Source organism: Sebastes umbrosus, chromosome 15, assembly GCF_015220745.1.
Source record: "Sebastes umbrosus isolate fSebUmb1 chromosome 15, fSebUmb1.pri, whole genome shotgun sequence".
Taxonomy (NCBI): Eukaryota; Metazoa; Chordata; class Actinopteri; order Perciformes; family Sebastidae; genus Sebastes; species Sebastes umbrosus.
The window spans coordinates 27,164,167-27,181,456 of NC_051283.1; the positions used below are offsets into that span (position 1 = coordinate 27,164,167).

The 17,290-nt window shown below is 40.1% G+C and overlaps 3 protein-coding genes and 1 long non-coding RNA gene across 8 annotated transcripts in view; 1 reads left to right on the forward strand and 3 right to left on the reverse strand.

Annotated features, from left to right (window-relative positions):
* LOC119503730 (oocyte zinc finger protein XlCOF6-like) overlaps positions 1-17,290 on the reverse strand; it is a 353,206-nt gene that overhangs the window by 119,538 nt on the left and 216,378 nt on the right. The window lies entirely within an intron of this gene.
* Positions 1-17,290, reverse strand: part of LOC119503768 (oocyte zinc finger protein XlCOF6-like) — a 337,366-nt gene that overhangs the window by 103,669 nt on the left and 216,407 nt on the right. The window lies entirely within an intron of this gene.
* Positions 193-3,197, reverse strand: LOC119503872. The gene is made up of 4 exons (XR_005210396.1): positions 2,828-3,197; positions 902-963; positions 560-586; positions 193-225 (listed from the first exon to the last, which is right to left on the reverse strand). It is a non-coding gene; the product is annotated as an uncharacterized LOC119503872 (long non-coding RNA).
* On the forward strand, positions 12,112-17,084 carry rnmt (RNA (guanine-7-) methyltransferase). 3 transcript variants are annotated; one of them, XM_037795804.1, is made up of 11 exons: positions 12,112-12,254; positions 13,658-13,887; positions 13,984-14,113; positions 14,240-14,365; positions 14,714-14,829; positions 15,082-15,263; positions 15,405-15,569; positions 15,850-15,967; positions 16,154-16,255; positions 16,340-16,373; positions 16,902-17,084. In XM_037795804.1, exons 2-11 carry the CDS (start codon positions 13,666-13,668, stop codon positions 16,937-16,939), a joined length of 1,233 nt encoding a protein of 410 aa, XP_037651732.1. In that variant the 5' UTR covers positions 12,112-12,254; positions 13,658-13,665; the 3' UTR covers positions 16,940-17,084. The 3 variants fall into 3 exon arrangements, with proteins under 3 accessions (XP_037651732.1, XP_037651735.1, XP_037651734.1); XM_037795807.1 differs by having other exon boundaries at positions 13,658-13,812; XM_037795806.1 differs by lacking the exon at positions 12,112-12,254 and adding an exon at positions 12,279-12,455.

Here is a 17,290-nt window from a genome sequence, read left to right on the forward strand (position 1 = left end):
AAAAAATGTCATGACCATTTTCAAAGGGGTCCCTTGATCTCCTTGACCCCTTCATTCCAGATATGTCAATGAAAATGGGTTCTATGGGTACCCACGATTAACAGCCCTAAAATTTACATTATGCTTAGCTGGCATGTACACTATTAACTTTATTTACAGTTTCATTATTAAAGTGGACAGTTTGTGACTCACCTGTGGGGGACTCATTAGATGTGGAGTCTTTATCTGACAGATAGACAAACAGGTGAGAGAGACAGGTGAGAAGTGACACAGACAGGTGAGAGGTGAGACAGACAGGTGAGAGGAGAGACAGACAGGTGAGAGGTGACACAGACAGGTGAGAGGTGAAACAGACAGGTGAGAGGAGAAACAGACAGGTGAGAGGTGACACAGACAGGTGAGAGGTGAGACAGACAGGTGAGAGGTGAGAGAGACAAGTGAGAGGTGAGACAGACAAGTCAGAGGTGATACAAACAGGTGAAAGGCGAGACAGACAGGTGAAAGGTGAGATAGACAGGTGAGAGGTGAGACATACAGGTGAGAGGTGAGACGGACTTACCTGTCGACGTGACCTTTATTCCAGCATCTGCAAAAACAAAAAACACACATGACCTGTCAATCAAACTGTGATGTCATCGATCAGAACAGATATTGATCAGAACAGATATTAATCAGATTAAATATTGATCAGAACAGATATTGATCAGACCAGATGTTTATCAGAACAGATATTAATCGGAACAGATATTAATCAGAACAGACATTGATTAGAAGAGATATTGATCAGATTAGATATTGATCAGAACAGATATTAATCAGAACAGATATTGATCAGAATAAATATTGATCAGAACAGATATTGATCAGAACAAATATTGATCAGAACAGATGTTGATCTCACCATTGGAGTCGAGGTCCGCCTCCACCAGCAGGATGAACAGAGAGAACACAAGAACAACGTTCCTGCAGAACAAACACAAGCTTCAGTCTAAGAACCCTCCGTACAGAGGTCAGAGGTCAGAGGTCAGATTGAACCCTCATATATATATACTGTATATACATATATATACTGATTAATTCCTCCATTCATCTGTTCATATATGTCTAAATCTGTCTTTCGATTCATCCATTTATCTACCTATTATTATTAATTCCTTTAAATAAATACAGAAAATAATCAGACTGTTAGTTTTAGACAATTAGTTATTAGACAGTTTATTGCGTCCTTCACTTAATTTGAATTGTTTAAATGTATTATTTGGTAATTAATTGTACACACATAAACTTCCATAATGACTGAGTGAAAATGTGTTTTTTTAGAAATGTTATAATTTTCTTGTTTTTGGAAGTAAATTAATCAATTTTAACTTGAGTATAAAATCATTAATTAGAGTTGATTAATTTGATTGATTTCAGAAGCTGCTGCAGCTACAAACAGTGTGGAGGAAGATGACGGTGAGACAAAAACATACAGTACATTATTATTACTTACTGTACAATATTATAACATACTGTACATTATTATAACATACTGTACATTATTATTACTTACTGTACAATGTTATAACATACTGTACATTATTATAATATACTGAACATTATTATAACTTACTCTACATTATTATAACTTACTATACATTATTATAACATACTGGAAATTATTATAACTTACTGGACATTATTATAACTTACTGTACAATATTATAACTAACTGTACAATGTTATGATTTACTGTACATAATTATAACATACCGTACATTATTATAACATACTGGACATTATTATAACTTACTCTACATTATTATAACTTACTATACATTATTATAATATACTCTACATTATTATATATTACCGTACATTATTATAACTTGCTGTACATTATTATAACATACTGGACATTATTATAACTTACTGGACATTATTATAACTTACTCTACATTATTATAACTTACTATACATTATTATAATATACTCTACATTATTATATATTACCGTACATTATTATAACTTGCTGTACATTATTATAACATACTGGACATTATTATAACTTATTGTGCATTATTATAATATACTGGACATTATTATAACTTACTGTACATTTTTATGACTTACTGTACATTATTATAACATACTGTACATTAATATAGTTTACTGTACAGTATTATAACATACTGTACATTATTATAACTAACTGTACAATATTATAACTTACTGTACATTATTATAACATACTGTACATCATTATAATTTACTGTGCATTATTATAATATACTGGATATTATTATAACTTATCGTACATTATTATAACTTACTGTACATTATTATAACATACTGGACATTATTATAACATGCTGGACATTATTATAACTTACTGTATTACTGCATTTTCTCTGCAATTTGATTTGAGTATACAGTATATTTGAGAATACATAAATAAATTTAACTTGTGAAACACAAGCATATTTGTCCATTCCCATGTTGATGAGAGTATTAAATATTTTAATAATAAGTATGTAAGTATCTATATCTGAACCTGATTTCCATATATTCCAGATATTCCACATAACAGATTTTTGAAGTTCAAATTATATTTATCTATTTATTGATTTATTGATTGATTGATTTAAATTATAACATTTCAACATTTAATTTACAATTTCTAATAATGAAATATGCATTTTCAGATTTATGTTGAACTTTGACCTCTGAACCCAAATTCTGAATCCAACTGATCAAACTGACGACTCAACGTACACAACACACACTCGAACACAACACACACAGTGTAAACAGACTGAAACAGCCAGCGAGGAGGCGATGGACGTACCTGAAGAGCATGATGAGGTCAGACGGGTCCCTGGATCAGTACGACAGGTAGGCAGACAGGTGAGTGGTACACTACTTCAGTACTTCAGTATTATACTGCAGGAATCTTCTGTCTCTGAGCGTCGGAGCAGCAGTTTATATATCGGCCTAAATGTCAGCAGAACGGAGGATGGACCACAGCGTGGGGAGGGGGGGGGTTCAGGTTTCTGTTAATGTTAGGCAGGAGGAGGTGAAGAAGAATACTCCCACACAGGTTAGTATTTCTGTATCAACGAGGACCTTGAACACAAATTCATCCTAAAGCTAACGTTAGTCAGAGGTGGGTCAATATGGTCATCAGCATAACAACAGGCTGGACAACCAATCAGAGAAGACACAGCATCACTGAAGGACCCTCAACTGAACTGACCGCCATGAACTCAGATGCATTTCCTCCGTTTGACACATCAAACAGATCATTGTTGACAACAAATTCAGATAAGAATACCACATCAGTCGTCTAGTTGGCAAAGTAGTTCTTAGTGATTGTTTGTATATTTTAACTTATTTTAACTGGTTTACTTATTGATTGTGTGTTTTAATTTATTTGAATATTTAGTTTAGTTTTATTTAGTTATTATTTATTTATTTTTTATTATTATTATTATTATTATTGTTTTTATTATTATTTATTTATTTATTTATCAGTATTTAAACTCCTCAACACTCTCTATTGTCTGGCTGTTTACCACTAAGGTCGGGTCAGTGGGCCGGTCCCTGCTGAAATCCACGACCAAACCTGGTTACGGCAGCTCCAGACCCCCGATCACTACTGTGAAGACTCTGGATCCAAATGACATCAAAATCTCAAGATGGCGTTTCCTGTATTTGAGATATTTTGGCTTCACTTTTTTACAGTTGGACTAAGTGGAGACGAATCGTCGATATTTATATACAGTCTATGGTCCCGACCCAGAATGACTGCCTTATACAAATTTCCTCGCCTTATAGAAATTACATTGTTTTATAGACATGTCTTGACCTTATAGAAATGTCCTGACCTCAGAGAAATGTCCTGACCTTATAGAAATATGCTGACCTTATAGATATGTCCTGACCTTATAGAAAAATCCTGACCTCAGAGAAATGTCCTGACCTTATAGAAATATCCTGACCTCAGAGAAATGTCCTGACCTTATAGAATTGTCCTGACCTTATAGAAATATCCTGACGTTATAGAAGTGTCCTGTCCTTATACAAGTGTCCTGACCTTATAGAATTGTCCTGACCTTATAGAAATGTCCTGACCTTATAGAAATGTCCTGACCTAAGAGAAGTGTCCTGACGTTATAGAAGTGTCCTGACCTTATAGAAATGTCCTGAACCTAAGAGAAGTGTCCTGACCTTATAGAAATGTCCTTACGTTATAGAAATGTCCTGACCTTATAGAAGGGTCCTGACGTTAAAGAAAGGTCCTGACCTTATAGAAATGTCCTGACCTTATAGAAGTGTCCTGACGTTAAAGAAATGACCTGACCTTATAGAAGGGTCCTGATCTTATAGAAAGGTCCTGACCTTATAGAAGTGTCCTGACGTTATAGAAATGTCCTGACCTTATAGAAGGTTCCTGACGTTAAAGAAATGACCTGACGTTAAAGAAGTGTCCTGACCTTATAGAAATGTCCTTACGTTATAGAAATGTCCTGACCTTAAAGAAATGTCCTGACCTTATAGAAATGTCCTGACCTTATAGAAGTGTCCTGACCCTATAACCGTGTCCTAACCTTATAGAAATGTCCTGACGTCATAGAAGTGTCCTGACCTTATAGAAATTTCCTGACGTTATAGAAGTGTCCTGACCCTATAGACGTGTCCTGACCTTATAGAAATGTCCTGACCTTATAGAAGTGTCCTGACCTTATAGAAATGTCTTGACGTCATAGAATTGTCATGACCTTATAGAAATGTCCTGACCTTATAGAAGTGTCCTGACCTTGAAGAAATGCCCTGACGTCATAGAGCTGTCCTGACCTTACCTTATAGAAGTGTCTTAATGTTATAGAAGTGTCCAGACATTATAGAAGTGTCCTGACGTTATAGAACTGTCCTGACCTTATAGAAGTGTCCTGACATCATAGAACTGTCCTGACATTATAGAAGTGTCCCGATGTTATAGAAGTGTCCTGACCTTATAGAAGGGTCCTGACGTTATAGAAATGCCCTGACCTTATAGAAATGTCCTGACCTTATAGAAGTGTCCTGACGTCATAGAAGTGTCCTGACCTTATAGAAATTTCCTGACGTTATAGAAGTGTCCTGACCCTATAGACGTGTCCTGACCTTATAGAAATGTCCTGACCTTATAGAAGTGTCCTGACCTTATAGAAATGTCCTGACGTCTTAGAATTGTCATGACTTTATAGAAATGTCCTGACCTTATAGAAGTGTCCTGACCTTGAAGAAATGCACTGAGGTCATAGAACTGTCCTGACCTTACCTTATAGAAGTGTCCTAATGTTATAGAAGTGTCCTGACATTATAGAAGTGTCCTGACGTTATAGAAATGTCCTGACCTTATAGAAGGTTCCTGACCTTATAAAACTGTCCTGACCTTATAGAAGTGTCCTGACATCATAGAACTGTCCTGACATTATAGAAGTGTCCTGATGTTATAGAAGTGTCCTGACCTTATAGAAGGGTCCTGACATTATAGAAATGCCCTGACCTTATAGAAATGTCCTGACCTTATAGAAGTGTCCTGACTTTACCTTATAGAAGTGTCCTGATGTCATAGAAATGTCCTGACCTTACCTTATAGAAGTCTCCTGACGTTATAGAAATGTCCTGACCTGACCTTATAGAAGTGTCCTGACGTTATAGAAATGTCCTGACCTTATAGAAGGGTCCTGACGTTAAAGAAATGACCTGACCTTATAGAAAGGTCCTGACCTTATAGAAATGTCCTGGCCTTATAGAAGTGTCCTGACGTTATAGAAATGTCCTGACCTTATAGAAGGGTCCTGACGTTAAAGAAATGACCTGACGTTAAAGAAGTGTCCTGACCTTATAGAAATGTCCTGACCTTATAGAAATGTCCTGACCTTATAGAAGTGTCCTGACGTTATAGAAATGTCCTGACCTTATAGAAGGGTCCTGATGTTAAAGAAATGACCTGAACTTGTAGAAAGGTTTTGACCTTATAGAAATGTCCTGACCTTATAGAAGGGTCCTGACGTTAAAGAAGTGTCCTGACCTTATAGAAATGTCCTGACCTTATAGATGGGCCCTGAAGTTATAGAAATATCCTGACGTAAGAGAAATGTCCTGACCTTATAGAAATGTCTTGACCTTATAGAAGTGTCCTGACGTTATAGAAATGTCCTGACCTTATAGAAGTGTCCTGACGTTATAGAAATGTCCTGACCTTATAGAAGTGTCCTGAAGTTATAGAAGTGTCCTGACCTTATAGAAGGGTCCTGACCTTATAGAAATGTCCTGACCTTACCTCATAGAAGTGTCCTGACCTTATAGAAGTGTCCTGACGTTATAGCAGTGTCCTCACCCCAGTGTAAACCTCATAGTGGTCGTCATAATGACACACTGGCGCTCTTTGTGGAGTTTCCTGACGTCCTCCCAGTTCAGGGAATCCCCCTCTAACAAACACTCACAGTGAGTCTGAACATTAGCAGCAGGTCCAGTTACACCAGAACACTGGATCCACCAGACACAGATCCCACTGATAGAACCTGGAGAACAATCAGAGCAGAACAGTGACGCTTCACCTGGAATATCTGAACCAGACCAGGAACCTGTCTATGAAGTATCTCAGGTGAGTCTTAACTGTAATCAGTCTTGATTTCATGGATGAAAAAAAGTCTTTTATATTTGATTTAATATCTAGGAGACGTCTGATGTGTCCCCGCCTGTCAGAGGTCATATAAAGGACAGACATTTAGTTACTGATGACACTGATGAACCTATCAATGAAAAGACACCATTTGGACGCATTATTGTGACTGTTGGACCCAGGGGAGAAAACACTGAAGTCTCTAATGTTCTCTACCAGTCTCCACCAGTCTCTAATGTTCTCTACCAGTCTCTAATGTTCTCTACCAGTCTCCAATGTTCTCTACCAGTCTCCAATGTTCTTTACCAGTCTATACCAGTCTCTAATGTTCTCTACCAGTCTCTAATGTTCTCAACCAGTCTCCAATGTTCTGTACCAGTCTCCAATGTTCTTTACCAGTCTATACCAGTCTCTAATGTTCTCTACCAGTCTATGCCAGTCTCTAATGGTCTCTCCCAGTCTCTATAGTCTCCAATGTTCTTTACCAGTCTCTACCAGTCTCTACCAGTCTCGAATGTTCTCTACCAGTCTATACCGGTTTCTAATGTTCTCTACCAGTCTATACCAGTCTCTAATGTTCTCTACCAGTCTATACCAGTCTCCGATGTTCTATACCAGTCTCTACCAGTCTCTAATGTTCTCTACCAGTCTATACCAGTCTCTAATGTTCTCTACCAGTCTATATAAAGCGGTGTATTTACAGGTGTTCAGAGATGTTTTATTTTACAGTCGTCCTCTGTTTCAGGTATAAAGCGGTGTATTTACAGGTGTTCAGAGATGTTTTATTTTACAGTCGTCCTCTGTTTCAGGTCCGTTCTTCCCCCAGGGGGGACGCCTTCAGAGGGACAGAGGATGGGGGGGATGGATGAAAGGATGAAAGGATGGTGGACGGATTAATGGATGGAAGCTCTATAAACATGTAAATCTGACCTTACCGTGTTTCAAAGCTGCAGCGGCGGCTGAATGAAGCAGCGCTGCTTTAAAAAGCTTCATCAGCCGTTCAGTCGGCTCTCCGTTTACACAGAAAGTCTTCAGACAGACCAGGCTTTGATTCTCAAATACCAACCAATCCCACCACAACCCCCCGGAACCGCCCCCAGAACCCCCCCCCACCCACTACCCCCCTACAACCTCCTCAAAACCACAACCACTGCCCCTCTACAACAACCCCTCCAGAAACCTCCCCTACAACCCCCCCGTAACCCCCACCCCCCCACATCAACTGACAAACCGCTCAAAACCACCACCACAACCCACCCGTAACACCTGTATTCTGTAAGTATACAGTATATAATGTATAGTGAACATTAGAGACTGGTAGAAAGCATTAGAGACTGATAGAGAACATTCAAGACTGGTAAAGAACATTAGACACTGATAGAGAACATTAGAGATTGGTAGAGAACGATAGAGACCGGTAGAGAAAATTAGAGACTGGTAGAGAACATTAGAGACTGGTAGAGAACATTAGAGACTGATAGAGACCATTAGAGACTGATAGAGAACATTAGAGACTGGTAGAGAACATTAGAGACTGATAGAGACCATTAGAGACTGATAGAGAACATTAGAGACTGGTAGACAACATTAGAGACTGATAGAGAACATTAGAGACTGATAGAGAACATTAAAGACTGGTAGACAACATTAGAGACTGATAGAGAACGATAGAGACCAGTAGAGAACGATAGAGACCGGTAGAGAAAATTAGAGACTGGTAGAGAACATTAGAGACTGATAGAGACCATTAGAGACTGATAGAGAACATTAGAGACTGGTAGAGAACATTAGAGACTGATAGAGACCATTAGAGACTGATAGAGAACATTAGATACTGGTAGACAACATTAGAGACTGATAGAGAACATTAGAGACTGATAGGGAACATTAGAGACTGATAGAGACCATTAGAGACTGATAGAGAACATTAGAGACTGGTAGAGAACATTAGAGACTGATAGAGAACATTAGAGACTGGTAGAGAACATTAGAGACTGATAGAGAACATTAGAGACTGGTAGACAACATTAGAGACTGATAGAGAACATTAGAGACTGATAGAGAACATTAAAGACTCGTAGACAACATTAGAGACTGATAGAGAACATTAGAGACTGATAGAGAACATTAAAGACTCGTAGACAACATTAGAGACTGATAGAGAACATTAGAGACTGGTAGAGACTGGTAGAGATAGCTAGAGAACATTAGAGACTGGTAGAGAACATTAAAGGCTGGTAGAGACTTGTCCAGACTGGTAAATCCTGGTACAGACTAGTACAGACTAGCCCAGATTGGTCAAGACTGGTTGAGAATGGTAGAGACTGGTACAGACTGGTAGAGACTGATACAGACTGGTACAGACTGATAGAGACTGGTACAGACTGATACAGACTGGTAGAGACTGATACAGACTGGAAGAGACTGGTACAGACTGATAGAGACTGATACAGACTGGTACAGACTGGTAGAGACTGATACAGACTGGAAGAGACTGGTACAGACTGATAGAGACTGATACAGACTGGTAGAGACTGGTACAGACTGATACAGACTGGTACAGACTGATAGAGACTGATACAGACTGGAAGAGACTGGTACAGACTGATAGAGACTGATACAGACTGGTAGAGACTGGTACAGACTGATACAGACTGGAAGAGACTGATACAGACTGGTACAGACTGGTAGAGACTGGTACAGACTGATACAGACTGGAAGAGACTGGTACAGACTGATAGAGACTGATACAGACTGGTACAAACTGGTAGAGATGTTGGGTTTGTCGGACAAATCAAGACATTTGAAGACGTCCCCTTTAATTCTCAGAAACTGACATTTTTCAGTTTAATGATGTTGTTTAGGCAAAACAACTTCTTGATTAGCCAAGAAAATCAGAGACTAATCTACAATAATCGTAGAAATCAGTGAAACCGTTCCTTGTCCGTCACCACTGACCTCTGATCTGATTGTGAGGTTAAAGATCAAACTGCTTCAAGGTCGAGCTGGACGTTTATTTTGTCTGATGTGTCACATGACCAGACAAGACGTCCTTATAAAGACGTGTCCTCTGAGATGCTCTGCTTCTTTTCATTAAAGTGAAGAATGTTGTTAGTTTCCTGGATTCAGCCTGACGGTAACTGATCTTTAATATTCAGCTGGACGGTAACTAATCTTTAATATTCAGCTGGACGGCGGCGAGTCGGAGCGTCTGCCAGCAGACTAATGAGTCTGATCTCTCAGATCTCCATCAGCAGGATGAATTACAGACATACCAGACAGGATCACTGGATGAAACAGATCCAGGAATAGCTGATATGAAACTACAGTCTGACTGCATCAACTCATCCAGTCTGAGACACACACACACACACACACACACACTTACACACACACACACACACACACACATAGCCTATATACATACATAAACTAAATTAAACTAATCCCTTTTTCACCAGCAGGATGTAATTTAGCTTCTACAGACTGATGAACAGATACCTGCAGATTCCTTAAAACCTGCAGCTTCAGTTTTAAGTCAGAATCCTGCTGATTTCTGTGCCAAATTTAACGGAACACTTTGATTACTAAAGTTTTACATTAAAATGTGTTTTGTGATATTTGTAGAGTTTTCAAATCCCCAAGAAAATATCAAATTAACAGATTTCTAATGGTTTTATGGTGTCTGATAACCGAAGTGATCGATAAAGTGATCGTGGTAGTGTCAATCAAAGAGTTCCTACAGATTAGTGACGCGATAACAGAATTGGAGACTGTCTGTAATCGATATGTTGATCAGATCGGTGCACATGAACCAAAATTAGTGATGTTACGTGCTGTGCCAAGGCTTTGGAGCGTGTGTCGAGTAATCCAGGAAGCTTTCCGCGATGCACGTATCGAGCATGGTATCGAGGCTTGTATTCTTTTAGACCAATTACGTCATTGATGACGTCCGAAGCCTCGCTGCCCGGCCATACCGCGTGACTGGTTCAGGAAGGGGTTCAGATCTTCACTGGTTAAACCAATTCCACTTTCCAGAAGTGAGACAGAACACTAATATTACCCCTCCTGCCATTATTATATTATATAACGCTACAAAGGACGTTAAAGGGGACACAAACACCCCACACCTCACCACCATACCATTATTGAGGGCGTTTTATATATATATTTATTATATATTTTAATTATTTATTTATTTATTGTGTTGAGTTGAATGTGCTACTTATTTTGTACTGTAATTACCTTGTGTCTTTTCTACCTTTTTTCTTTTCTAAAAGCTGACTCGGTGTAAACTGCTCAGAATTCCAAAATACAGTATATTACAGATCACATGGTTAAGATCATACCTGCCTGTTTTACACTCTTTGGTCACCAGGAGGTTTCGTGCACATGAAGAGAAATTAACCCTTTTCTGAACCAATTTGCTGGAAAGCTTCAAGGCTTCATGAAGCTTCAGCTCGGCATCACTAAACCAAACTTCCCTTCTGAAAGATTGTTTTTGACTGGAAGAAAGTTTGGTCCTTACCGCAAAAGTTCCTTCTATCAAATCAGGTAAAAGAGGTGTCATTTAAGTTGATCCACAGATTCTATCCAGTGAAACATTTCTTACAGAAGTTAAAGAGTGGCATAGATGTAAATTATTCCTTCTGCGAATCACATCCGGAAACTTGCTCTCATTTATTCTGGTCCTGTAAATTTACATGTATATTGTGGAAAGATGTCAATAATTATATACTTGTTGCGCCTGGGTTAGCTCAGTTGGTAGAGCGGTCGTCCATGTATTAAGGCTTGGTCCTGACCGCGGCGGCCCGGGTTCGAATCCGGCCTGTGGCCCTTTCCGCATCCACTCTCTCTCCCCCCTTTCAAGACTCTATCCACTGTCCTGTCATAAAAATGGAAAATGTCCCCAAAAAATAACTTTAAAAAAAAAAATAATAATTATATACTTGTTAACATTTTCTCAGATTTTGCACTGTACTATAGAAATATTGTATTTGGTTGCTATGGTTACAGTGACAAAGACAGTAATGCATTTTTTCTTATTAATTTAATTTTAATTCTCGCGAAGTTCCACATTCACAAGTGTTAATTTACAAAAAAAAATAATTTCTTTGTATTTATGAAAGAAATGGAATTATATCTGTCAACAATTTCTTCCTCACAAAACAAAAAAGCAATGAAAACAATGAATGTATGCAATATCTTTAATGTTTTTAAGTGAAATTATTGTCATACGCTCGCGTGGTATTTTTTATTATCTACTTATTTATTTATTTTGTATTGTGTGTGTTTTTTTTGTTTTTTTTATTTCATGTTTGTTTTGTTTCATTTCTGTTGTCCTTTTATGTTTGACAAAGCTCTTTGTTTATGTTTTCTCTGTGCTTCTTCTGTATGTAAATGTTTTTAATGTTTTCTGCTGTTACTATGGATACTGTAATTTTGAAATTAAAAAATTAAAAATTAAAAATAAATTAAAAAAAGATTGTTTTTTTTGCCGTCGCTCTTTGTCGTCGTCACGTCTCTGCTGTGACGCCGAAATATGACGCGATCACCGCCGGAAGCTACCCTGAGAGCTCCTGCGTGTTGTTAGCAGAGCATCGTGAGTTTATTGCCTTATTTTACCTTTTAAGACATTTCTCACGTTAACGGCGGGGTAGTTGTTCGTTTATTATCAGATTTAAATCCGGTCCGTGTGTCATGCTGTTTTCAGTCTATCTCAGACTGAATATAAGAGCTTTATTGTTATTATTAGCCTGCTAGCAGCTAACAGCTAACAGCTAACGGTTCAAACGTCGAACAGGTTTGTTGTTGTTTGTGATGTTCTCCTCGTGGTTGAGCTGAAGTTCTACTAGCTCTGTTCCAGTCCTACTAATCACTGGACCTCCTAGTAACAGAAACCAGTCAGACCAGTTCCGTCCTGACGACACACAGCTGAGATAGAACAAATTAAACGTGAACAAACATGTGAAGTGATGATGACTCATCATTTAGAAAGGTTTAACATGTTTAACTGAGACAGTCTGCAGAGTCATGTTAAACTGAGACAGTCTGCAGAGTCATGTTTAACTGAGACAGTCTGCAGAGTCATGTGTTAAAGGGACTGTTTGTAAGAATCAGAAATGCTTGTTAACAGCGACACCTGTGGCCGTTAAGTCAACGAAAGTCAGCGTCCTGTTGCTCGCGCTTGTGCTCGCTCTACATAGACATGAACGAGCATCGCTCAAAACAGTGAGGCGACACACGTCAGCTAAAACCACAATATCACTCTATATTTCAGCTGCTTGGCAGTAATGTTAGCTGACCAGACGAAGGTCTCTCCATGAATCACTGCTGATCCTAGTGTTGGCTTTTCCTGCTTCAGCCTCGCGACCGCGGCCGGAGGGAACAGGGGAGACACCGGCACCCGGTCAGAGACGATAACGTTTCTCTCTGCGGAGCCCCGTCACTTCACAAGACACGGAAAACCTCTGTTTGTCTGGAGGAGCTGCAGCAGTTATTTCTGCACAAACGTCCACTGAACATTCACTAGATTATCTCAGAGCTACGAAGTCTTCTGCAGTGTGTAGTGTGCACGCATGCACGTGAGGTGGAGCGAGCTGAGTGAAGGCAGGAAGAGGAGCAGAGGAGTAGAGTACAGCAGAGACTCCGATCCTGGAGACCAAAGCTACGGTCTCCCCCGTGTCCTCCGACCGCGGCCAGCACTGTTTTGCAAGTCAGGCTTCACTCGATATAACTTTGCGGTTTTGATGCTTCCGTGTAGTTTGTATTGGAGTCGGAGTCTGAACAGCGTAGCCACACGCGAGCGCGCATGGGACACAGAACCGGGTGATTTATACGTGTAAGAAGTTACAAACAGTCCCTTTAACTGAGACAGTCTGCAGAGTCATGTTTAACTGAGACAGTCTGCAGAGTCATGTTTAACTGAGACAGTCTGCTGGGTCATGTTTAACTGAGACAGTCTGCTGGGTCATGTTTAACTCTGATTTCCTGTTTCTGCATCAGTGTGATCGATGGATCTTCAGTCTACCAGGACGGAGGCGGTGAAGGAGGGAGGAGAGGAGGAGGAAGGAGGAGGAGGAGGAGGAGGACGACAGAAGGCAGGGATGAAGAGGAGACATGAGGAAGAGGAAGAGCAGAGCCCACCCACCAAGAAGCTGGTAGATTTACAGAAGGCAGGGATGAAGAGGAGACATGAGGAAGAGGAAGAGCAGAGCCCACCCACCAAGAAGCTGGTAGATTTACTGACTGATTATTGATCAATCAGATCCGATTTGATTGATTTTTTAAGTTTTGAAGTATGAAGTCATTGAAATGTGATGTTCCGTTAGGTGATCGATCACAGCGTGAAGGTGGCGAGTCACTACAACCGCCTTCAGGAAGTCGGTCTGGCTGCACGAAGTCGAAGCAGAATCTTCTTCATGAGGAACTTCAACAACTGGCTGAAGAGCGTCCTGATTGGTAACTGACCATTAATCAATACTATCAATTAATAACCTGGAGAAGAAAAAAACGCCTAAAACACCTGATCATACCTGACAAACACTAATGTCTTTAAAGTTGATTGGCTGTTTGTGTGATTGACAGGTGAGATCTTGGAGCAGGCGCGGGAGGCGGGGTCTCAGCAGATCTCTGTTTTGGACCTCGGCTGTGGGAAAGGAGGAGACCTGCTGAAGTGGAGGAGGGGAGGAATCAATCACCTGGTCTGTGCAGGTAATTGGTCATTATTGATTGTTACCATCACATTTCTTCAGGTTATTTAGAACTCCTGTCAGAGACTCTACTGACGGAGACTCTACCGACTCTCCTGTTAAGGACTCTCCTGTCAGGGACCGGTGCTGGGCCAAAGCGTCGTAGAAGAGAATTTACTCTTATGAGTTTTAATGTCAACAATGCTCTACAGATGTTCTTAATGAGTTTTAATGTCAACAATGCTCTACAGATGTTCTTAATTAGTTTTAATGTTAAGGATGCTCTACAGATGTTCTTAATTAGTTTTATTGTTAACGATCCTCTACAGATGTTGTTAATTAAGAATCAATGATGTGTTTTTGTGTTCAGATATTGCCGGCGTGTCGGTGGAACAGTGTCAGAGTCGCTACGAAGACATGAAGAGGAAAAGTCACGTTAACGATAAAATCTTCAGCGCCGAATTTATCCACGCCGACTGTACCCAGGTAGAACCACAACACCTAGATCAGCCCTGTACCAAGATAGAACCACAACACCTAGATCAGTTCACCCCTGTACCAAGGTAGAACAACACCTAGATCAGTTCACCCCTGTACCCAAGTAGAACCACAACACCTAAATCAGTTCACCCCTTTACCCAGGTAGAACCACAACGAATTGAGCTGTTCTCCCTTGTACCAAAGAAGAACAACACCACGTAGGTCAGTTCTCCCCTAACGTTGCTGTTGTCTGTACAGGACGGGTTTTCAGAGAAGCTGAAGAACAAAGAGCAGATGTTTGACATCTGCAGCTGTCAGTTTGTTTATCATTACTCGTTTGAGAGCGAACAGAAGGCCGACATGATGCTGAGAAACGCCTGCGAGCGCCTGAAACCTGGAGGTTTCTTCATCGGAACGACGCCAGACGCCTTTGAACTTGTGTAAGAACAAAGATGTATCTGGAACCCAGTGACTGACGGTGTTTATAGATGCTACATGATGGATTTAATCCTGTCTGATGGAGATTAGTTTAGATTAACGATGCCTCAACGCTCTCCTTCTTCCTCTTCTTCCTCTGTTAGTAAACGTCTGGAGGCGTCGGACTCTCTGTCGTTTGGTAACGAGGTTTTTAAGGTTTCCTTCCAGTCCAAAGGGTCCTACCCTCTGTTTGGATGTCAGTATCACTTCAGCCTCGAGGACGTTGTCAATGTTCCAGAGTCCCTTGTCTACTTTCCTCTCTTCCAACAGTAAGATTTAATCTTAAAAGTTAACACTTCGATGAGACGTCGTAACGTCCAAAATGTTTCTGTTTTAATGTTAAAGCTGCAAATGTCTGTTCAGAAAACAGCTGATGATTGGTTCTACTGTGACTCTACTGTCTGGGTTCTAGAGTAAAGGTTCTACTGTGACTCCACTCTGTTGGTTTTAGTATAACGTTTCTACTGAGAGTCTTCTCTCTGAGTTCTAGTGTAAAGGTTCTACTGTCTCTAATGTTCTCCTCTACTCTTCTCTGTGTGTTTGTGTCAGCATGGCGAAGCGTTACAACATGCGTCTGGTGATGAAGCAGCGGTTCTCTGAGTTCTTTGAAGAGAAAGTGAAGAAGGAACAGCATCGCAGCCTCATGATGAAGATGATGGCTCTGGAGGTAAACTCTTCATCATGAATCAATATCTATTTACCGTGTAGTTAACATGTAGTTTAATATATCTAACGTGTGAATTACCGTGTATTTACTGTGTAGTTAACGTGTAACTAAAGTGTAGTTTATATATTATTAACGTGTGAATTACATGTTACATTACATGTTTTGACCTGTTTGCTTTCCTTTCAGCCGTTTCCCTGTGAGGACGGAGGTCAACAGGCTACAGACAGCAGAGAGGAGTACTGCCATGCCAAAGAGCACAGCAGCAAAGACGGAGTCAAACTACCACTGGTGGGTCTGGTTCAGTCTGGTCTCCTACTGGTTCAGTCTAGTGTGGACTGGTTTGGTCTAACACTTGTATTTGTTTTTGTGCAGGGAACTCTGAGCAGATCTGAGTGGGAAGCAGCCGGTAAGTTTATTTAGTGTTTAATCTTCACGTTACGGTTTAAGTTTTCACGTTAACGTCACCGTCACGGTTGAGTCTTCACGTTAACGTCTCAGTTACGGTTTAGTCTTCACGTTAACGTCTCAGTTACGGTTTAGTCTTCACGTTAACGTCTCAGTTACACTTTAGTCTTCACGTTAACGTCACGTTACGGTTTAGTCTTCACATTAACGTCACCGTCACGGTTGAGTCTTCACGTTAACGTCACCGTTACGGTTTAGTCTTCACGTTAACGTCACCGTTACGGTTTATTCTTCACGTTAACGTCAACGTTACAATTTAATCTTCACGTTAATGTCACGTTACGGTTTATTCTTCAGGTTAACGTCACCGTTACGGTTTAATATTCACTGATTACACGACTCGTGACTCCTGTTTATGATGAACTAACACCTTGGTTCTGTCCTCGCTGTTCTCTCCTCTTGGTTCTGTCCTGTCGGTTCTGTCCTCTCTGTTCTGTCCTCTCGGTTCTGTCCTCTTGCTTCTCTCCAGGTATCTACCTGGTGTTTGTCTTCCAGAAGATGTCCTGATGCTGAAAACAACCTGTTCTTCTCTGGTTTGTGATGTCCCCGGCTGCTCACCAGCGTTTACCTTTTTTTCATTGTCATTTTTGATAAACTGTGAACTGTGTTTGTGTTTGTTGTTGAAATGAATTAAAACTAAATTCAAACTCTGTTCTTGTTGTTCTGTTTTTGACTGGTGTGGGTCATTTGGGATGTTCTGGTGGTCATTATGGAGGTTCTACGGGTCCTGAAGGAGATTATGGTGGTCATTAGTGAGGTTCTAGGTGTCCTGATGGAGGTTCCGGTGGTCAATAGAGCGGTTCTAGGGGTTCTAAAGGAGGTTTTTGTGGTCATTAGGTAGGTTCTAGAGGTCGTGAA

Excerpts from the sequence above, each read along its gene's own strand:
- rnmt (XM_037795804.1), top strand. The coding sequence starts at position 13,666 with ATGGATCTTCAGTCTACCAGGACGGAGGCGGTGAAGGAGGGAGGAGAG. Across the intron at positions 14,366-14,713 it reads CAATCACCTGGTCTGTGCAG|ATATTGCCGGCGTGTCGGTG; the intron begins GTAATTGGTCAT and ends TTTTGTGTTCAG. Across the intron at positions 15,570-15,849 it reads TACTTTCCTCTCTTCCAACA|CATGGCGAAGCGTTACAACA; the intron begins GTAAGATTTAAT and ends TGTTTGTGTCAG.